General features: G+C 41.2%; 1 protein-coding gene across 1 annotated transcript; it reads left to right on the top strand.

Moving 5' to 3' along the window:
• The first annotated feature begins 40 nt into the window (after positions 1-40).
• On the top strand, positions 41-22,750 carry LOC105696021 (DEAD-box ATP-dependent RNA helicase 20). Its single transcript, XM_012418150.2, has 5 exons — positions 41-90; positions 251-372; positions 3,354-3,822; positions 6,452-6,713; positions 15,706-22,750. The coding sequence occupies exons 2-5, from the start codon at positions 341-343 to the stop codon at positions 17,142-17,144; spliced, it is 2,202 nt and encodes a 733-aa protein (XP_012273573.1). The 5' UTR covers positions 41-90; positions 251-340; the 3' UTR covers positions 17,145-22,750.
• Positions 22,751-23,200: the final 450 nt, after the last annotated feature.

Below are 23,200 nucleotides of genomic sequence, written 5' to 3' on the forward strand. Positions count from 1 at the left end.
TCCGCGGCCTGGCGGAAACGCCACCAGTCGCTCGCTTCCGTCTTCCCGTCGCCTGTCAGCCATTGCTGCTCTGTTCGCCGGGTCCTTTGGGTAAGTCTCTCCGGGTTTTCTCTGTCTCGGGTCCCGCGATTTGGTTTCAAAGTCCCGAAGCACCGCGCCTAGCTCTCTTGGCGAGATTCCGACGGCGCTTGCCGCGGGTTTTCGATCCTCACAGAGGAGATTCTCGAGCTGATCTGGCTGCTGTTCGCAGGTTCGATCGGCGCAGGGCATCACCGTTGTTGAAGGCAAGCACCGGAGAGAACTCTCGTCTACGTACGTCCGTTTCGAGGAAACTGACGAGATGTACAACAACGGTTACCCCGCGCAAACCTCGTGAGTATTCTCTGGGTGTTAATTCGGGCCGCTGGGCGATATCAAGGTCGCTGAGGAGAGCCGATCGATAATGCCGCGGCATTGTACCGGGGAGTCGCGATACGGCGCGCCGCCATTTTGCCTCGCGAAATTTTACACCGAGGGGAAATTCCGTTACGCGTTGGAGCGTTTTTGCCAGGAAAGGGGACGAGAGAGGAGGCCGAACGCTCGGCCGAGTTTGCGAAACGAGCCAACGCGAGACGACGTTTCGTTAATGTGTCGTCGGCCTCGATGACTTTCGACGTGCTGGACGATTCGTGATGAAATTACAGCTTAGACTTTTTTTTGCATATGTTTCTGCGATTATACTAAATTGTCATTAATAAAGGCTTTGCACCAATTCTGTAACTTTGAGTTGGACGATTTAAAGATCTACGTATAGCAGATCTTATTTTGATTATTGCAGGAAGTACCTGAACGTCTATGCTTTTGTTATCTTCTTTTTTATTAAGCCGACCAGTGACTTAAATCACACAGCTGTTACGAAAAGTGATTTGTGCATAAATAATTCTCTGGTTTTCTTTTGTATAGAGTTGGTGTGTTAATCATCTTGGCTTTCGGTGTTTTAATTTGAATGGAAAATTTCTCTTACCTTAGGAGGTTCTTTTCTTGGGAATGAAACGAGAATCAGGTTGGCCAGGCAAGTTTACTTTGCAGGGTGTTATGACATAATATTTTGGTACGATATTGCAGATCTTAATTTTCTTCGTAGTTTTGGGACATTTCCGAATAAAGTTGCAAATTATTAAATCTCTTGGTCCCTTCTTTTTTTTTTTTTTTTTAATGAAATTCATGTATCTATGAAATTTTATCAATGTTGAAATCTTAATTCAAATTCCAAAATTTCAAAGATTTTGATTTAGTAATTAAGGAACCAAGGAGACATTTATTCTGAATAATGCAAAAAGTTATCGTGTTATTTTTTCAAGCAAGGTGTCAATTTAAATTAGACATGATTTATTTTCAATTAAAAATACTATAGCAAATTATTTTATGAATGGAATTAAGATCTTGTCATCTTGATTTTGATATCTCATTTTGAATGAAGACAAACCTTTGTCAAGCATTGAAATGCTTGCAATTCAATACGTATAAAAACTACCTACCTTGAGAATTTTTTGAAAATTAATTGTTTTTATTATTCACTAGAAGGATATAAATACTGTTGCAATATTGAAGCTGCGAACTTTTGGTTTTTCATCTTGGAAAACGAATTCTCAAGAAATTAAGTTTTTGTTCGGCATTGAAATGTTCTTGCTTTTTTGTAATTTAAAGAAAATAACTACATTAACTTTTTGAGTACGGATCCCTCTGGGCATATGGGTGAAGCTCATGGATGAATGTGCAGGCAATATTGGATCAAACGTTGTCTTTACGTGCTTTAATAGGCAAAGGGTTAAGAAGTTTTTCATCATACTGATGGAATGTCTCATATTTGGGCTTTTGACTCTAAATTTTGTTTTATATAAAATTGAAACTTTCAATATTAAAAGCTTCTATTTCAACTCCGAAAGAATTGCCTGTTAAAACACATAAATTTGTCACGGAATATAATCTGTATTATTAAGAACAAGAAATGTATGATCTGTTGTAATCAGGAGATTAATTGTATTTAGTTATTTTTGGGGAAATTTTACAGAAACTGCACACCACGTAAACTACTGAAACATTCTGTTGAAAATTAAGTTGTGAAAAATTGTAACAAAAAAAATAAATACACATAGATTGTGAATTACACCTTTGTTTAAACGATTCTTGGAAACGTCCAACTCTACTGCCCACAAAGTCTTCATAAAGCTGCTGTATTACTTAATAGATTTCCTTCATGTTTTGTATGTGCAGCAAAATTTAATACAAGATAATTTTGTTAAGTGTTCATTGTTTTCCTAATTTGAATTGGGATTATTCAGGTGACTAAATTATAAAAAAATTGTCTCATATACCATAGGAAAGATTTATAATGCTGTTACGTTAATTTAAAGATTTCTCTCAGAATGTGTTTAAAACAAAGTCATTATTTTGTTAATTACAATAACGTTTTCACAATAAAAGAGTAATTGCATGACGAGGCAGTGAAATGATGCACAATTCAAAGTCGAGACCAGTTTCTAGATAAAGCATAGCTCTAGGCAGATTTATGTTTCATTTTCTACTCAACCAATGTGACCCCATTTATCCAACTATTTTTGGATAACATTTGAATACGCAATATAACAACTTAATCTATTTGTGTCAGACAAACATTATAGTAATTTGAAAATGCAATTCAAATCACAATTATGTAATTCGATTGTATCTCTAGATTTACTTTTGATTCGTTCTCCATAATTTCACGTGGGCACTATTAAATGTAAAAGAAATTATTAAATGTTTTGTTTATTCTTTGAAATTCATAAAGTTCGTCATATTGTCTCCTTTGTAACCTAATTTTTTGTCACGTCAAGGAAAAACTGATACAATGTGAAATTTGTTAAAATTAACTTTCTAATATTAACAAAATATTTAGTTATAAACATACAATTTAGACGAATTTCGTTACAAATTTACGATTTATACACAAATCCTGTTACAAAATCGTAGCACGATAATAAGTACTATATTAAGGTTTGACAGAAAAATCAAAAAAGTTTTTTAAAAATACTTACATATAGGTGTGTGATTTCAAAGTCAGATGGCATTATAGAGGATTGAATTGATTTATAGCAGTTTCGAAGAAACCTAACTTATTTTACTTGAATCTTAGCAAAGAATTACATAAAAATCGTATACGATATGAATTAAGAACTATAGCGGCAGAGTGATGTAAGAATTTTATGCAATAGCATTTAATAACCATTTGTTATTAGTTATATATGTATTAACTTTTTGTTACAATATATCTCCATTAATTGATGGTTATCGCTACTGGTATATAATATGCATCGTTAATCGTTATGTTTCAGTTACAACAAGTGTCAGCTGAGACCCAGAGGAGGGAACAGAGAGTTTGGCAACCGGAACGGGAGTGGAACCTACTGGAACAGCCAGCAACAAAGTCAGAACAACTATAGGTCCAAGAAGCAGCATCAGAAGAAGTCGCCTGGTGAACTGTTGAAGAAACCGTCCTGGGAACTAATGTCTTTGCCCGTCATTACCAAGAATCTCTACGTGCCTCATGCTAACGTCATGAAACGCACCACCGACGAAGTAACCAAGTACCATGCTGGTAAAGAGATCACCGTCAAAGGCAACAACACTCCCTACCCCATTCAGGCCTTCGAAGAGAGCAACTTTCCCGACTATGTCATGGAGGAAATTAGGAAGCAGGGCTTCGCCGAGCCAACTGCCATTCAGGCCCAGGGATGGCCGATTGCTCTTAGCGGTCGAGACCTTGTTGGCATCGCGCAGACTGGATCTGGAAAAACATTAGCGGTGAGTGTTTTGACATTATTGCTATGATTATATTGTTTATTAAAAGAGTAGAAATAATTAAGTCTGATATTTTTTCAAGGAACATTTGATCTGGAAGGGCTTCAACATTATGAGTAGTCGCCGAAGTGGTTTAAAGCACTTTAGGTTAGGTTAGAATTGATATTTGAATCGAGCTAACCTTTTTTAAATGAGCCTGAAAGAATGTCACAGAATGAAATAGGGTTCGTTTCATACTTCAATTGAATATCTGGGTGTGAATTTATATAAGTTCCCTTGATATTCTTTTCAAGCAAATTTCATATCATTTAGCCAGTTGAATCTCATTTTGCGTGGTTTACTCCTAACCTTGGATTGTTAACTTTAATGAGGGTATTAAGTTAACAAAATAGTTTCTTCCAGACATAATTAGACATACAATGCTTAATCAACCTTATTGGGATTCTAGCTAATTAGTTGTCCAATATCGATGAGAATTATTTGCCATCAATTATCCATTGCAAGCGTCTGTTACAAGCAAAATGTAAAGTAGGATTTACTTTGTGTTCCCTTAGATTCAATTTTTATTTCTCAATTTGAATTCACATTTTAACTTTGATAGATCATTCTAATTGTGGTGTTGACGGGACAAGCTTTAGAATTATTTTAGTTGTGACAGATTCATTATTTCTTAGGATTATTTTAAACGTGGCTGTATATATTTCTTGCTTCATTTAAATTTCCAATTTGAATTCCGTCTGATATCAATACATCGGACCAACCGTCGTGCGGACAGGGCAAGCTATAAATATTTTAAATGCGACAGGTTTATTATTTCTTAGAATTATTTCAAATGTATGTAATGCTGTATATACAGGGTATAACAATTTGTGTCCATTATTTCCACATTGCGGTTAAAAATGAAGTTCAAAGATCCTATACACTTTTTTCTATGATACATGGTTTGCCTGCAACGACTAATTGAAAAATTGCTAACCAGGCGCATCGATTAAAATTGTACAGGACTTTTTTGACTAAACTCTTAATGGGGATAGCGATGTGTAAATCGTGGCAACGAATTCTACTACATCCCGTATATCCTGTGTTATTCAGTTGTCCAATTTGAGCTGGAGTCGGGTTCGAATTTACTTTAGCACGTAGTGTAAACTGCATACTACACTATGTACTAAATATTTGAGAACAGTTCTTATATACATATGACGCACATGTGCAAAAGAGAATCGGGTTAATGTGCACTAATTTCAAATTAATTGTCATTACAGTTGCATTTGTTCTCCTCATATCTACGTCTGCGACAAATACTAATTTATCATATCAAGGGAAACTTAGATATTTCATGTAACATTTGCATATGTTGTACTTAATTAGTTACCGCACTTGAATTATTTTTTACTTTCGAGAATGTGTAGCATTAAGGTGATATGAAAGTGGCATTTAAGGTGAAGTTAAACCCATCTCAAATCAGACGATTCAAATAAGACACTTTCTTTTAAAGAGTACGGGATCGAACAGTCTGAAACCTTGACACGTGACTCGTGAACACCTAAGAATTATCCTGACACTTTCAAATTTTGGATTTTTTAAAATAATTTTTTGACTCAGCCCAGACCAGAACCAAAATGGCGTCGAGCTCTCACATTTCGTTCAATATACAATTATCGAAGGCTCTGATATGAGAAACGAAAGGGTCAGGACAATTTTACGACAATTTAGAACACTCTGGTAATTGATGAACTCGTATTTGAACGGGATAAAGGGAAAAAAAGTGTGTTATGCGCTTCTAAGCTAAAACGATGGTAATACGAGATCTCGGAGTGAAAATTTAGTTGACACGGAAATCACAGATGGCGCAGAGGGTCACTCGGTAGTTAATTGGGGCCGCAGAAGCCATGAATCGAGGGGATTTCTGGAATTTTACTTCGATTTCTTTATAATTATTGTACGAAGATAACAGGTGGGGTATGCAATTTAGTACAATACCCAATATATATTGACACAACTGTCAATATAAAAACGAACGTTGGCAACGTAGGTATTTAGAATAATCCTTTTTAGCGACATCGATCGAGTTCCTCGTGTTTCACATCACCCTAAAGGGTTTCATTTATAAAACTTCTCCGGATTGGACATACCGATTCGTTTGAAATTTTACTACGTGAATGTAGAAACCCTAAGAAATGTCCCAACACCCTTGAGGTTTAATTTAAATTAGTTTACAAACCTTTTTCATTTGTTATAAAAAAATAAATAAAGGAATTTTACGGGTGTCATGACCTTTCTCGCAGCCTCCAATATTCACGAAAAAAAAAAAATGTCAAATTCGATACACCTAGTTTGCAGAGAAAAAATTTCATAATCCTTCATTGGCACTTATGTATCACCTTCATCACAATAATTATGCCGAAGGATTATTTTAAATGAAGATTAGGTTATAATAGAAAATTAATTAAGAAACTTTGTAGAGTTTCGCATTACATATATATGGGGTAGGGTGTAGGGTGCGACATGTTATGAAGGAAGGCATACATAAAGGATTATTTTCACTAATATTTCTACGAGTTATTTTAAACGTGGCTGTATGTATGTCCTGCTCTATTCGATTTTCCTATCTGAACTTTGCCTCTGGTTTCAGTACATTTTGCCAGCCACGGTGCACATCAACAACCAGCCCAGGTTGAGCCGCGGAGATGGACCGATCGTGCTGATCCTCGCACCGACCCGCGAGCTGGCTCAGCAAATCCAGACGGTGGCGCGTGACTTCGGCTCGTCGTCCTGCATCCGCAACACTTGCGTCTTCGGGGGCTCCCCTAAGGGACCCCAGGCTCGCGACTTGGAGCGCGGCGTCGAGATCTGCATCGCCACCCCCGGACGCTTGATTGATTTCCTCGAAAAAGGTGAGGGATTCTGGGCAAAATTCACCCGGGTACACATCTGAGCACGAACGCGCATCAGACAAAGCGAACATACGAGGGCGGACAATCAATCTAACAAGGAAGGTACCTGAGGTGTCCCTCTCCGATTTTGTTCATTTTTAAATATGTTATAGAGGACTAAAATCTAAGGGACCCGTGTTTTTTTTTATCGGCGGATAAACACTTTTAGAGGGTGAAATCAGGCTTCAAGGTTGGTCGTGCAAGGGGGTGAGTTGGCTGTTTCATATAGAAACACTCGACCGATTTTCATGAAACAACCGTCAAAATGTAGGGAATGAAGAATTATGAAACATGCATTAGGAATTTTTCGAAAAAATTCATTTTTAAGGGGTGAGACACCCCTTTGAATATTTCTTTTACCCCTTACGCGAGCAGTAATTGCTCTATCCAAATGAAACATGGTTCATTTATAGAGCATAACAATACAAAAATAGTTTCATTTGGATAGAATAATTACTGCTTGCGTAAGGGGTAAAAGAAGTATTCAAAGGGGTGGCTCACCCCTTAAAAAAGAATTTTTTCGAGAAATTCCAAATGCATCCTTCATAATTCTTCATTCCCTACATTTTGACGGTTCCATGAAAATCGGTCGAGTGCTTTTATATGAAACAGCCAACTCACCCCCTTGCACGGCCAACTTTGAAGCCTCATTTTACCCCCTAAAAGTGTTTCCGCTGATAAAAAAAAAACACGAGTCACTTAGATTTTAGTCCTCTATAACATATTTAAAAATGAACAAAATCGGAGGGGGACACCTCAGGTACTTTCCTTGTAAGTGCGGCAAACTGCCTAGGATCATTTCAACATACTATCCGAGACTGTTCGAATGCCATTCGTCAAGATGTCCGTTCATTGCCTCAGACGATTTTGTTCGTTGTCGCGGACACTTCTGAGCAGAGTTGGGTGTTTGCGCTGCTTGAAAATGAGCGCTGAGATAAGTTCCTGGCGGGTAAATTCAGAGTTCATTGAATTTGCACCACCCACGAGTTTAAATAAGAAGAACAATAACAATTTATTGTACTAATATAACGGATAGAGAATACAATTTGTCGATGTGAATTCGCGGTACAGTCGCGTGTCCGGGTTGTCTGTTAGCTGTACGATATCCCTTGAAAATGCGTCGCCATGGCAGACCCTGAAGTGACCACTTTGAAGACCCCCCTGGTCGGGGTCATGAATTCTGAGTCCTTTCTTTAACTATTTTCTGACCACGTGCGGGACACTCCTTTGAGAAAGTGTTTCGCATTGTCCATAGCTAAATGTTGCTCAAATGTTCTTCAGGCCGCCTCATTCCAATCAGATGGTTCAACATTGGGTAATTTCGCGTTTTTTGAGGCTTTTGACGTATATTATGTAAACTCTTGTAGTTTACCGTAGAAAATCGTAGAAAATTAGTAAAGTACGTTTCCAGTACAAAGGATGCCGTAGATGCGCAATACACGGCACCTGCTAGATTATAAACATTTTTTAGCCACATGTGAACACGTAAATATGTGTGGAATAATGAATTAATTTGGCGCTTGCGTTCAAAATTGTTTTAGAATTTTACGTTTCCAATATGGCGGATACCGCAGATGCCCAATATTTGTATCCGCTACGTTATAAACGCCTTTTACCGTACATCCAAACGCGTCAAATTATTAATGACTAATTTAACGCTTGCATTCAAAATTCTTCCGACTTAACCCTGTTTAATATAAAATTTGTAGTTAGATTTAATATTTTCTGTTAAGAAATAGAAAAGCGTAATATACTTTACGCTCACGTAGAAAACTAGAGACGCATAAAACGTTGTAATATACAGGTAGAAAATCACGTATATTACATGACGTATTATATTTACCCAACCCTGTTTTTGAGTACGAGGCATTTGTTCTGCTTCACCTTGCCTCGTATGCATTTGTGTTCAGATGTGTACTTGGCTTATGCCGTGTTCTACGCTTTTGTATTTGTTGCACGTATCGGTTACACATTGCGTATTTACTTTATTTAAGTGCGAATAACGTTGATGTTTCCTGCGGAGGAATAGTCCCACGGAACATTCGATTGAAAATATACTGATCGTCCAACAGACTGACATGTAAAGAAACAGTTCAAAAGAAGTGTGAAGTGTCTTCGGAAAAATGGAAAGTATCTCTAAAGAGTGTAAAATAATATTTATCTACGGAGTTTATTTTTATGGTAAAACGGTGTGTGTCTAGAACTGAGAAGAGGATAAAGAGCATTTTAAGACTATCGATTAGTTTAAAGTGGGCGAAAAGAAAGAAATGGAGGGTAGTACAATATAAACCTGAAGTCACTATTTTCCTCCGTGTTCTTCTTTTTTTTTTCCGCCGACTTCAAACCGATGGTCAGTCTTGAAATACACTTTATTTTTTCTTCTTACTGCTACATAGGTAAGATTTTATTAGAAAAGTAAACTAGATGGATAAATATTATTTCATACATTTTAGCGGTACTTTTTAGAGATTTCTCTTGATTTTTTTTTGGGACCTTTAGTTTTTATATAAGAAAGTTTTTGTTCATCATCAGTTCTATCATATTACGTGACTCAGCTAAATAAAAACTGCTGTGCCGTAGTAAATTAGATCTATGGCGATGTGTACTATTAACTGTTTAGGATTTTAATAATCCACCTTAGGATTCCATAATCAGATTGACGACATGTATTCGGTACTACCGCACAGTGGGTCAAATTAAATATTCTTTTGCCAAAAAACAATTTTCGGCAATAATCTAAAAATTGTTTGGAGGGTCTCAGCTTCGTACGTAATCTTTTCTTAAATTACCATATAACATTAGGCTCGTTCTAATGGAAATAAATGTGATTTTGGACAATATAAACAAAAATTACAAAAGATTAATCAAACGTAAGCAGTTGATTCTTTAATATTTATAGCTCATACGTAATTTCCTAATGGATCCTATCATTTAGAACATAAATATCCTTATACAAAGCCAAACAAAAAATTATTTGTTTCACAATACAATGATACATATAAAATAAAATATTTAAAAATCGCCGCTGTGAAATAATTTCCGACGGTTCTTTTACCAGGTGATTCATTTAACTTGAGACACCGAAATATCTCGAGAAATACGAATCGTACGAAAAAAATGTTCAGAACGAAAATTATTCGTATCCGAGGCACACAAAGAGGAGTTATCAGTCGGACCGTAGATGGCGCTCTTGTCGGTGAAAGTGAGGTTAGGTTCATTTTCTTAAATGACAACCCCCTTTTTTTATTGCAGATTCATATTCTACATACATAAATGAGAAACTTTTGTTGGAAATATTCTTCCTGGATAGTGCCCCTCTGGTACGAATAATTTTCATTTTGAACAATTTTTTCATACGATGCGGATTTCTCAAGATATTTCGGTTCGGTTCAAGTTAAACGAATCATCGTGTATAATGCTCCTTTACGTTAATGATATTTGCAGTTGCTACAACCTGCAATTTTGAAATAAAAATTGATATTTACTTAATACTGTACCTATCTAAAATTATTCCTTTCCAGCAATAAAATCATAACATTTAAATTGCCCATGTTTAATGTTTCTAAATTCTGTCCAAAATTTACCAGCAATTATATCGACTGTTATGTTGCGCGTTGATGTTTCGCGCCCCCAAAATAATGTTTATACGGCAAAATGATTACAAACGGTTGTACTGATTAAAGAAAAATGTGAAAAAGTTTCTAAGTTAATGTTTCATATTTGTTGCGATGTAAAATGCATAATGAAAGATAATATATGTTTTTGGAAAAAGAATATTTAAATTGACCCACCGTGCATCGGGGAAACATTCTTTTTCAAGCAAACAAAGAAAGAATCGTCCAGTTCGGTCTATACGCGGTACGAAATTATGCGTCAACTACCCAAAAAATACTGGTCAAATTCAGAACTTCCTTTTTGGAAGTCGGTTAAAAACCAAAGTTGTACATATTTGATAAACACACATGGCTGCGCAGGCAAAGTCGTACACTTGTCAATCCCACAATCTATCATTGGGAACTGCTGTTGTATAGTCAAACTCAACATGTTTGAGTGCAAACATGCAAAGCTGTCAACTTGAAGATTTCCCTTGCATAAAACTTGTGCGAATTTCGGCTACGAGCGTTAGTGTTCCACGTGACGTCGCTGCGATGGAGAGAAGACACTATATATGCGACGTGGTAGAAACAGCTAACACAGGACTATTTATCCGAGCCCTTATACGATTTCCTATTAGATTTATTACGTAAACGCCCCGGTTCTTGTAAATATCGAGCTCTTTTGTTGGGTGTACAACAGACGCCTGTTTTTTTTTGTAGAATTTCTTTGGTAACAGTGTCTTTATTTCCTTGCGTGAAGTATGGCATTTTTATTAAGTCCCGACGTCCGATGACTAAAGCTGGGTACACATCTGAACACGAACGCGTACGAGACAAGGTGAGGTCAAACGAATGCCTCGTATTCGGATGTGCACGTGGTAACGATTTAAATCGTCCGAGGCAATGGACGGACATCTTGACGAATGGCATACGAACAGCCTCGGGTAGGGTGTCGAATGATCCGAAGCAGTTAGTCGCACTTCGATTGATTGTCTATCCTCGTACGTTCGAATTGACTCATACACGGTCGTGTTCAGATGTGTGCCTGGCTTAAGGTGAAGTGAAACCCCCTTCAAATCAGTCGATTCGAATACAACACTTTTTTTTTAAGGGTATTAGACAAAACTGTCCGAAACTTTGACACATCACTCCCGATCATATAAGAATTGTCCTGACATCGTTGGGTTGTTCGGTAGAATCTCAAAAAAAAAAAATGATTCCTTTGAAATCCCACCAAACAGATACCATCACCTTTTTTTGATGAATTTCGGCTTTCGAAGTTCTTTGAGCCGGTTCATCTTTTTTACTCCATGACCTCTTACGTGTAACATTGTCGTAGACAACCCATTTCTCGTCCCCAGTGATGATGCGCTTCAAAAATGGATCATATTCTTGACGTTTGAGAAGCAAATCACAGACGTCAATGCGATGACACAAATTTCTTTCCGTAAGAACATGAGAAATCCATGTCGAGCTTTGAAATTAAACTTAGGCGTTTCAAATGATCACGAACGGTCGAATTCGATAAATTTAATCTCTCAGCGATTTCACGAGTTGTTATTCGCCGGTTTGCATCAATTAATGCCTTTATTGTGTTTTCATCAGCTTTAAGTGGCCTTCCAGAACGTGGGGCATCTTCAATATCAAAATTGTCAGATCGAAATTTTGCAAACCAGCTTTGACCCTGGCGTTCTGTCAATACATCTTCATACACATCGGATCATTTTTTTCTTGCTTGAACAGCATTTTTACCTTTTCGATAGTAAAAAAGTAAAATATGCCGAAAATGCCGCTTTTCACTTTCCATATTTGAAAGGGTACCAACCAAAAACTACTGCGTAGAATCAATCAAACTTTTTCACAAGCAACCCTTGCTAGATCAGCTGTCAAAATATATAATGTTTATGCGGCTTAAGTGTGAATTTGGCCGTAAAAAAGAAAATTAAGTCCTCTGTTGGGAAACAACGAAATTACTTTCCGAACAACCCAATACTTTAGAATCTCCATATTCACGTGGTAAAATTTCGAATGAATTGGTATACACCGAATTCGGAAAATACTTTCATCAACGATTTTACTTCTCTGATATATATAGATTGACCCTTTCATATTACCTTAAGGGACTTCACGCACCTAGAGGTAGGAAAATAAGGTGACGCTTTTCTTCGAACTGGATGCGCCGAATCGTTTGAAAATTTAGTATGTGATTATAGAGGTATTAATGAAGATTGTACGATTTAGAACACTGTAGTAATCAAACATAACGGATTCTTGTGAGAAGTTTCGAGAAATGTTTTATAAATTTGTGTAATGAAATTCTTGAATGTTCCGTGAGGACAATGTGTGCCCTGTAACTGTTTTTACAGCAAAAATGTAGATGCCGCTAAATTCATCACATGGCGCCGTTGGTCGATTACAGTATCAAAGGCTATAAATCTAAGAGATTTCTTGAGTTTTCCTTCGATCTTTTTATATTCATTCTACTGAAATAACATGAAGTGCTCCATTTTTGTAATTTTCAATGTAGAGTGTAACAGACATCGGTATAAATATAATTGTCGGTAACGTGAGGCACCAGTCTGTGTTACCACTCGAGTATCCAAAATGGCGTACCACTGAAAAGGGTGTGGATGAATTGTAATTTTATCCACGCCGATTAAACTTCTCGACGCTTTTCATATCACCTTATGGTAAAGTGTCCCTACATTAATCAGTCCGAGGGACTATTTACTTGGAAATCAGAGAAAACGATTTCCATCTTTGAGAGCCGATTGCCTTTGATTTTATAAACGACAATGCGATTCGGTAATAAAGTGACGTTCGGGCTTAAAATTGTAACACTTTTTCGGTGATTTTTAATGAATTCCAGTGATTTCTGCTTGTGATTTTCACCTGATTTCCGTAGGATGTTTAAGCGTTAAAATCCATGATTTCCTGAGTGAATATCCCCTCGAATAAGTCGATTCGAATAAGACGCTTTTTGTAAGGATACTGGACCGAACTGTCCGAAACTTCAACATATGACTCGTGAGTACCTAAGAACTGTCCTGACACTTTCAAAATTTGGATTAAAAAAGAAATTGCTGATTTAGCCTAGGCCAGAATCAAAATGACGTCGAGGTCTCATATTTTGATCGCTTATCAATTATTGAAGGCTCTGATATGAGAAAGGAGAGTGTCAGGACAATTGTACGACAATTTATAACACTCGTAATCGAGAAACTCGCATTTGAAAGGGATAAAGGCAAAAAAGGGTCTTATGCGTTTCTATGCTAAAACGATGTTAAACGTGGGGTCCCGGAGGGGAAATTTAGTTGGCACTGAAGCCACAGATGGCGCAGGGCGGCACTCTGCAGTCAATTAGTGCATCAAAAACCATAATTCCAGGGGATTTCTGGAGTTTTACTTCGATATCTTTATAATTATTGTATGGAAACGGCACATGGAGTATACCATTTAATACAATTCCCGATATAATTTGACACTGCTGTCGATATAAGTACGAACGTCGGTAACGTAGGTATTTAAAAGAATTTTTTTTACCAATGTCGACCAAATTTCTCAACGTGTTTCATTCCACCTTAAGGGGATGTGAAAGCGGCATCCGAGAGCTCAATTGTTTATAAAACTTTTCTACGAATTGGGTTTCTCAAATCGTGTCATAGTTTAAAACATGAATATGGAGACATTAAGATAGGTCCTGAAACTCGCAAAATTTCATTTTCTATAAACTATTTTTAAACCACCCATATACAAATTTGAAAATAATTGAAGTTTCATGAGTTTCAAGACCTTCCTTATAGTCTACCTATTCACGTTGTAAAGTTTCAAACTATTTGGTAAACCGAATTGGGAGAAAAGTTTTATAAACAAAACCTCTTCGACGCTATTTTCACATCACCTTAAGTACTCGGACATGTCCATACCACATCCTTTCTAATCAGAGCTGTGTATGTTCGTGGACAGATGGACATATCGTCTTCTTCTAGCGTTTTTACCTGAGCTACCCTTTCTTTTTCTAGTGTTGCGTGAGTGCAGGTGCATAAGCAACACGATGTCCGTGTTGAATAACATAATTTTTCAGGTATTGTTACGCTCTATCATACCGATGGAATGTTGAAACTTTTAAAAATTACATTTACCAGGAATTAAAAAATAAATATTTTGAAAATTTACGTCAATGACGTGACAAAATTCGTTATCTAACTCAAACATTTTTAATTTAACATCTCCATCTTTATTTGAAGAGTTTGGAAAATCGAAAATTACGTGGAAATATTCTCGTTAGTCGTTCAGGGGTGCCGACATGTTACACTTTTGCCACACTTGTTCCCTACGACGGTGGTAAAAGTGCATGGACTCGATTGCAGAATAATAGCATCGTTAATCCGACACTGTGAAGCTGAACATGATACACTTGCACGGTACGCACTAGGCAACCAGTCGAACACGTTTTGTGGTACTACTCTACACCAGTGGTACGCAATGTAACCAGTTAACATGATGTATGAAAGGCGCTGAGAAATTTAATTGAGGTCAATGAATTAAAATTCATTTATACCCTTTTTGCTGGTAACGTAATTTTGAATACTCAAATGGTAACAAACTGGCGGGTCTCGTTATCAACATTTATATTTGTTGAAGTCTTTTACAGTCTACGTTGAGAATTATACGAACTGAAACGTTCCATATGTCATTTCGGTAAAGTAATGATGAAGAAATCGATGCAAAGCTCGAAATCCCAGTAATTCATTATTCTAACGACTGTTTAGGACCAACGTCGCCATCTGTGGCGTTTAGCTACAACTAAATGTTTTCTGTAAAAATACGTGTTAGCCACGAGACAAGCCAGCACCTCTCTCAGCTCAGCAGCTCTTGCAATCGTTGGTGAAAGTATTTTCCATATTTTCCCATCTGACTCTGTAATATTTCATTTCTACGGTATTCTAAATTATTCGAACTAGTTCCTGAAACTCCTCATTTTCTATTCTAAGCCTCCAAGAAACATAAAACATTGAAAACGGTCACGGACCACTCCATGTTGGTTCTAGTACAAGATAAATAAATACATTTTTTATCAAAAATGAAGTTTTATGAGTGTCGGGATCTACCTTAGTGCCTCCATATTCACGTAGTAAAATTTTAATAAACTCATTCATATCTCCTTGAAAACACTATTAGATTTACCTTAGGCTGTTCATGCGAGTACGAATACGTCACTCCATATCCATGTTAATGCTCCGGAAGTGATCTGAACCGCTATTTTCACTCAACGGGTGATAGTGAAAGAAATGAAATTTAATTCTAAATTGACTTTTCATGCTGGTACATAATGGCGCGTTTCGTTGCATTTCCAGGCACGACCAACCTGCGCCGTTGTACCTACCTGGTGTTAGATGAGGCCGATCGTATGCTGGACATGGGTTTCGAGCCACAGATCAGGAAGATCATCGAGCAGATCAGACCCGACCGACAGGTACTGATGTGGTCGGCGACCTGGCCGAAAGAGGTACAGGCCCTGGCCGAGGACTTCTTGACGGACTACATCCAAATCAACATCGGGTCGTTGACCCTGGCGGCGAACCACAACATCCGGCAGGTGATCGAGATCTGCCAAGAGCACGAGAAGGAGTCCAAGCTGTCGAACCTGCTGCGGGAGATCGGCTCCGAGCGGGGCAATAAGACGATCATCTTCGTCGAGACGAAGAAAAAGGTCGACGACATCACGAAGGCGATAAAGCGCGAGGGCTGGTCGGCAATCGCCATCCACGGGGACAAGTCGCAGCCCGAGAGAGACTACGTCCTCTCCGAGTTCAGGAACGGGAAGACGGCGATCCTGGTCGCGACCGACGTGGCGGCGCGCGGCCTCGACGTCGAGGACGTCAAGTACGTCGTGAATTTCGACTACCCGAACAGCTCCGAGGACTACATCCACAGGATAGGAAGGACCGGGCGCTGCCAGAGCGCGGGCACGGCCTACGCGTACTTCACGCCGAACAACGCCCGGCAGGCGAAGGAGCTGATCGCCGTCCTGGAGGAGGCCGGCCAGGTCATCAATCCCCAGCTGGCCGAGTTGGCCAACTCGCAGAGGCACCATTACGGCAAGGGCCGCCAACGTTGGAACCAGAGCCGCTCGAAACACGACGGCCACCCGTCCTCAAGCCCGAGGAACAACTCCAGCCCGAATGCCGGCAACAGCTGGCAGAACGGCCAGCAACACGTCTCCCAGCACCAGGACCGGCAGCTCCAGCGCCAGCAGAACGGCTACCAGAGCATCCGACAGAACGGCTACCAAAGCAGCTACCACCAGCAGCAGCAGCAACAGATCGCCCAGCAGCAGCAGCAGCAGCCTCAACAGCAACAACCGCAACAGCAACAACAACAGCAACAGCAGCAGCAGCGCCAGTCCAACATGTACCAAAACGGCTACCAGTCGTCGGGCAGTCCGCCCTATCAGAACGGTACCGCCACGGGGTACCAGACGGGCGGGGCTCCGCGCTACCAGAACCGCACCAACGGATACCAGGGCAACCGTTTCAACAGCCGGCAGCAGCAGAACGGTTACGTCGGCGGACAGAGCAGCCAGAGCGTCTACTCGATGCCGCCGCCCTTCATGATGCCCCCGAACGGGCACACCGACAGCGGCATCCAGAGCTTGGTGAACAACAAGTTCTTCCAGGCAAATCGACCGCCGCCCGCAACCAACGCCTGCGCCTACCAGTCCATGGGATATGGACAGTTCCAGGCCGTCCCGCCGTACGGATACCCCTACCCACCGACCCCGGTGCAGCAGTGACGCCTTACCCAGGACGCGCCGCAGCCGCAGCTCGAGGCCTACGTTCGCTGAACGGGGACGCGATTCGCGTTATCTCCTCGCCAGGCGGGATCGGGCTCTCGTCGAGTGCGGCCTGACGCCGTTGAGTATGTTCTTGAAGTAACGATTAGTCTATTTGCTTTGTTTCTCACCTTTCCTTATATCGGTTTCTTGATGCGAGCGGCCTCGCGATCGGAGTCGGTGCCCCGGGGCTTTCAGGGCGTCCCTGCAGGCGGCGAGACTCGAGGTGGCGTCTCCGCCAATGGGAACGAGGGATGACTGGAAGGTTCGCCGACGACCTGGCAGATAGCGCCACTCGGCGCGAGGTCTCGACCAACGGGGACCCGCGCCGGGTGGCGATGTCCACTCCTTGGTGGGAATTCATCGAAGTATTCGGTCGTTCGTTCATGACGATGTGGGTATTGGCCATATTTTTTTATTCCGTTTGCATCCGCACACGATCACTTATCACCAAGCGCGTAATAATCCGCGAGATACAACGTTCACTTATTTTTTATGATTTATGATGTTATTAGCGTATTTAGGGCCATGATGTAAATGGGTTAACCCTTTGGCTACGGTGCATCTGGCCGTGGAATGCGAATATTACTTACGAATACGATATTCATCCGTCGCTTTAAGTGTAAAAAGAGAGGGCTACTATAGTGGCGCCTCGTAGCTAAAGGGTTAACGGTTAAAATCCACAACTTCGTGTTCAACGTCCTAATATATGGATGACGATGCGACACAAGGTGTGATTAACGCGCGATTGGAGGAACCACGTTGGGTTGGGTAGTGTTTCTCGCCGTATCGAGTTGCGTTACACATAACTAACTTTTATGAGTAACTAACTTTATCGAGTCGTTACACCCCATGGGAACGTGATCACTTCCTCGTTTATTCCGATATTTTCGATGCCTTCAGTGCCATCCATCGGGATGGTGCTTATCGTAATTACTGTCGAGTAATCCTGAAGTTCTCTTTGTCGAGCAACCCGGGTGGACTCGTAACGAAGTTACGTCGTACGAAAGGGCAGAAATTAATTGAGGCTGACATTATATCGGAAGGGTAGGACGAATCGTGAGCATAATTGCGAACGCACCTTAGGATTGGGTGTAATCGAAGTCATTCGAGATATTAAAGTAGATAAATCGAGGACACTTGATCGATGAAATAACGAGCTGGTGTCTGCGGGTTTCCCTCGTTTCTAATGAACTTCGGGGTACGTCGAGAAGTTAATCGGACGTGTTCATTTCCACCTATTGGAAAAGAGGGAAACTAGCGAAGATCGACGCGAATATGGCTCCTCCAATCGCGCTCCTTGTCGTCGTCGAGCCTCGGGGTTGCCTTTCCGAAAAACGAGGCTCCTCTCGCAGGGAAACTAGCACGTTAGCGTTGGTATAATAAGCTCTAATAATAATCCTTAAGATATTGAATATTCGATTTCCGGAAGCCACGATATACTAGTTCTCGAAAGAAAGAAAAAAAACATGGCCGTGCTTGTTATGGTATAACTGAGGAAATAAGATGAATAATTAATTAAGAGGAAGCGGAAGAGGACGAAGAACACGAAGAAGAGGGAAAAAATGGGAGTAAAGTTCCACACTGCGAGGAAAGAGAGAGAGAGAGAAAGGGAGGGTGAAACCTATCGTAAAACTAGCTGTATGCTTTTCCGAAATGCACGAAACGTATAGAAGGGGGTGTTTCTCTCGGGGAGGGGGGAGACAATATCCAAGGGCGGGGCAACTTAGGGTTAATAATTTATAATTTATTTATACATGTATACTCGCGTACGGACTCACACACGCATTCTAAGAGGTACACACACACACACGCGCGACACTGTGTACTCGCACTCGGATGGAGAAAGAGATAGGATGAGAGGGAGGGAGAGAGAGAGAGAGAGATTAATAATTCTGCGTGAAATCGCGAGATAGAAGAGGAAGAGGACAGAGAATGCGGTCCTCCTCAAGAGGGACCCCAACGCGAGTGGCAGATAAATCCGCCATGAATTATAACGAGTTATTTAACAAACGAAGAAGAAACGAACATGCGAGCAAATATTAACGATTAATTAACGGGAGGAGCTAGGACGAGGAACGGGGAGAGGGGCTCGTTGCGACTTGCGTCGGTAAAGAAGAAAAAAAAAGGGAAAAAAGGGCCACCCGGTGGGTGACTTTCGACGCTTAGCGAGATCCGTTCGCCAGGGCGGCCGAAACTCGACTGCCGCGAGAGCCTTCTTCTCGACAGTGCGCGCGCACACCGTTGCTTAACGTATTAATAATTAGAGGCATGCGTTTGTTAACGAGCTCCTCGGCGAGACCCTTAACCGACGTCTCGCAGGAAGTACCCAGGACGAGCCCAAGATTATCCTAGATTCGATTTAAGGGGGGGCCTAAGGGAATGGCGCGCGCCCGCCCGCCCGCCCGCCCGCGCGCGCGCACGTCACCATATGGCTGTGCACGTCCCAGAGCGAAGCTCTCGCGAGTTTATTTTTGTATCGAGACACACGGGGGATTAATTAATTAATTAATTAACCTAATGGCGTGCGACGCACACGTTCGCTCATCGGGGAACGACTCCGACGAGCGGCGACGAGAGGCCCCGCGTCACCCTGCGTATCCGGCTCGCGTATCACATGGTCGGTCACGTGGCCTGAGTCAGCTGACCACCACGTGACCGCCGACGGACGCGAATCTAATGTCGATATAATCCGTACTCGGGCTTTTTTCGCGTTCGAGCCGTGAAATTGGCCGGTGCTGGGCAAGAGATTTTCTCGAGAAATTCAAGTTCCATTGTGCGTGGACTCGAGATTTAACCGGTGGAACGTCTTTGTCGAGGAGCGTTGCTAACGGTGGAGGCGGAAGTTAGGATTCCAATGGATTCCTTGGAGTCGGGTTTTGGGATGAGACGTTGGAATACCTCATGTTTTTACGATTTGCATGAAAATTATCGGAGACGAACGGTAGGCCAATATCCTATCATTCGGTATCCGATTTGAATACATTTGGGGCAATTGGCAGCTCTTCGATACTTTAGACAAAGCTGCTTAGGAATGTATTTAACCTATTCGAAGTTACTCGAATCTTAAACTGGGCTTTGATGCTCATTCTATACTCACTGATAAATTTGAAAGATGAAAAAGGGTTCTCGGAGAGAGGATAATATTAAAGTGCCCAACAAATCCGTTTCCATTGCTCAAGGGTGAGACGTGTAATGATCTGCAACGGACTTGAACGATGGTCAAATAATTTTGAACCATTCCAGCTTGATGCCGCACCTGCGCGTTTTCTGCCTCGAATAGATGCTTGCGAATCGTCTCGCGAGGCGAAATACAACATCCTGAGAGATAGGGAGAAAAAGGATCGCCCAGCACCGATAATTGGCCGACCTTTGCGCGCTTCTTCGGTTAGTCGGAAGAAAAGGAACGATCTGGTTTCCCGTCGCCTTGTCTGCGTCCGAGTAGAGCGATGCGAGCGTCTAGATTGTTTACGCGTTGTAAATGTTTAATAGGCCGCGTATGCGAGACGCGTAAAAAAAAAAGAAAAAACTGTCCTAGAAGACGAGGCTAATCAGTCGCCGTGCGCACCGACCCTCGCGATTTCGAACGGACTATCGTCAATTGTATTCCTCGTAAGTTTTCGTTCTTGTTTCGTCGCGTACATGTGTACCGTTTTATTATTTTTGTTTCACTTTTTAGTCACCCTTTTCGTTGCGCGTATACTTCCTTCCCGCGATTTATCTCAAGGAGCCGAAGCAAAGAGGAAACGCGCTCCATTCGAGCTCCGTTGAGCACCCAGCGAGCCTCTAGAATTTCGTAGAGACGATCCAAAACTCGACTGCCTGTATCGGGAGGTCTGCGTGGTACCCTTTCGACTAGGATTACCGACCACCGATGATGGTTTCAGGGCACGAGCCAGTTCCCTGGCATCGATGAACTCTCTCTTGCCTTTTTGTCTCGAGGAGCCTCGACTCGAGGGGAAACGCCCCGAAGGACAGGACCCCTGCTTTCCGTAGCTTGCTTCGACTCCGGAAGGATCTGTTCCTGGGGAAGGCATTCCCTCCGAGCGCTTCGATTCCATGGTTCCTTACAGTAGCTTAACGCGCGACAGTCTTCAAGAAGTACGACACTTTGTTACGTAGCATCGAGTCAGTTCGAAGGGAGGCCCATCGATGGGATCGCGGTAGAGCAGATTTTTTTCCTGTGTCTTGCTTGGAAGCAGCACAGCCAAGTGTGGGGAAATCTGTTGAAAATCTCAGTTCTTTGGATGGTGGACTCTCATCACCCTTCGATGGTCGGATTCTCGGGTCGTACCCTATTTATCTAGTGTTCGATAGGCCGGCATTGCTTCCGGCATCGTAGCGATGCCCTGCGAAGCCTGTTCTCTGGCTTCGACATGCCATGCACCGGAAGTGCATCGACTCCTTTCTCAATATTTGAGCAAGCCTGGGCTCTCGTTGAACCCCCTTGAGGTATTATCGATATTATCGAAGCAATTGCCTCTCGTCAGTGACGGGAAGGACCGAGAGAATCGACTAGTCTCTGAGTTTTCATCGGGATTTCCTTAGCACCCGCGTCCTCTTGAATTTCTTGTCTTTGCCTAGGATCAAAGGAGCCAGTTTATTGCCCTCTTTTCTTTCTTTTGTTCTTTTTTTAGCAGTCACCCTACAGTACCAAAGTGAGACGCTACGTTTTTAAATGGCGAAATTTCAGTGCCGTGCCAACTGTGATATGCCAATTCAAAGATATCGGTAGAGTCTTGATTCTCGCCGCGTTGACGGGAACACGCTTCGGTCTCCCTTCGCAAGATCGGGTAACGATCAAAAGTACGAATTATTAATGGAATATTAAAAGACGGGGAAATACGGTATGTCGACCTACTCGACGGAGACGCAAGAGAGAACCAAGTTTTATGCGGTAGAAACGACGATAACACGGGCAATGAGGTAGGGACGCGTTTAACTAAATAAATAAATAAATAGATAAAACTGGAGGCTCCCGCACCCTGCGTACGCCCTCCATCGAGATAGACTCCGTCGCCCCGGGGTGCTCGCGGTACAGGAACTCGGTCGAGCTCGTGCGCTTGGCGCGAAACTACCGGGCCATCTCTTTTTTTTCTTCTTTTTTTTTCCCCCCTTCGATTAAACGTCACCTGGCGAAGGAGCGCTAATCAATCGAAGACTTTTTGAGGACACCTGGCTCGCCCGAGAAATTCTAAGGAAAGGGATGACCGAATATCCTCGACGTTCTGCTGAGATTTCTGGAAAAATATTAGCACGTCGGTGTTCGATTTATGTAGAGTTCATGCTTTCGTGAAAATCGAGGTCTTTCTCTTTTGCAGAGGTTTCCGAAGCCGGGCAAACCTATCCGTAAGAGTACTCGAGCCTTTGATAAAGTTTCACTCGAAGAAGCTTTTCTCTTCGACTCGAGATTTCGAAGCTTGGAGACTTTGAATAATAAACCTTCTTGCATTAGAACGGCGAAGAAAGCAATTTTGTAGTCGCGTTTCTTTAAGGTGGTATGAAAGGGTCATTCTATATATATATATATCGAAACGTGAAAGTATTTACAAAACTTTTCTCCAAACTGGGTGCACCGAATTATCTGAAACCTTTAACGCGTGATTATGGAGGCCCTAGGGAAGAACGCGATGTTCGTGAAGTTACATTTTCTGAAAGACAATGTCTTTTTTTTTTTGGTTCTTGTCCGTGATAAATACAATTTTTTTTTTTCTTTTCGACATCAAATTTCATAAGCATCGCGTTCTTCCTTAGGGCCTCCATAATCTCGTGATGAAGTTTTAAATGATTCGGTGCACCCAATTTGGAGAAGAGTTTTATAAATATTATCACTTTTTGGTATGTATATATGACACTCTCATATCACGGTAACGTAACTCTTCCATTGTTAAAGTATTACCTCGCATTTATAAAACCTCCAGGGCCATTTCTATTGTTATTAAGAAATGTTTAATACTGCCTTTAATCAAAATCTTGTTGCGATAGAACCTGTTGTAACGAGGTGCAGAGTACTCTTG

Source organism: Orussus abietinus, unplaced genomic scaffold, assembly GCF_000612105.2.
Source record: "Orussus abietinus isolate OABI.00-Male unplaced genomic scaffold, Oabi_2.0 scaffold246, whole genome shotgun sequence".
In the NCBI taxonomy this organism is placed as follows: domain Eukaryota; kingdom Metazoa; phylum Arthropoda; class Insecta; order Hymenoptera; family Orussidae; genus Orussus; species Orussus abietinus.

Coding starts and splice junctions, on each gene's coding strand:
- LOC105696021 (XM_012418150.2), top strand. CDS start 341: ATGTACAACAACGGTTACCCCGCGCAAACCTC. Junction 373..3,353: donor GGTTACCCCGCGCAAACCTC/GTGAGTATTCTC, acceptor GTTATGTTTCAG/TTACAACAAGTGTCAGCTGA. Junction 6,714..15,705: donor GATTGATTTCCTCGAAAAAG/GTGAGGGATTCT, acceptor TTGCATTTCCAG/GCACGACCAACCTGCGCCGT.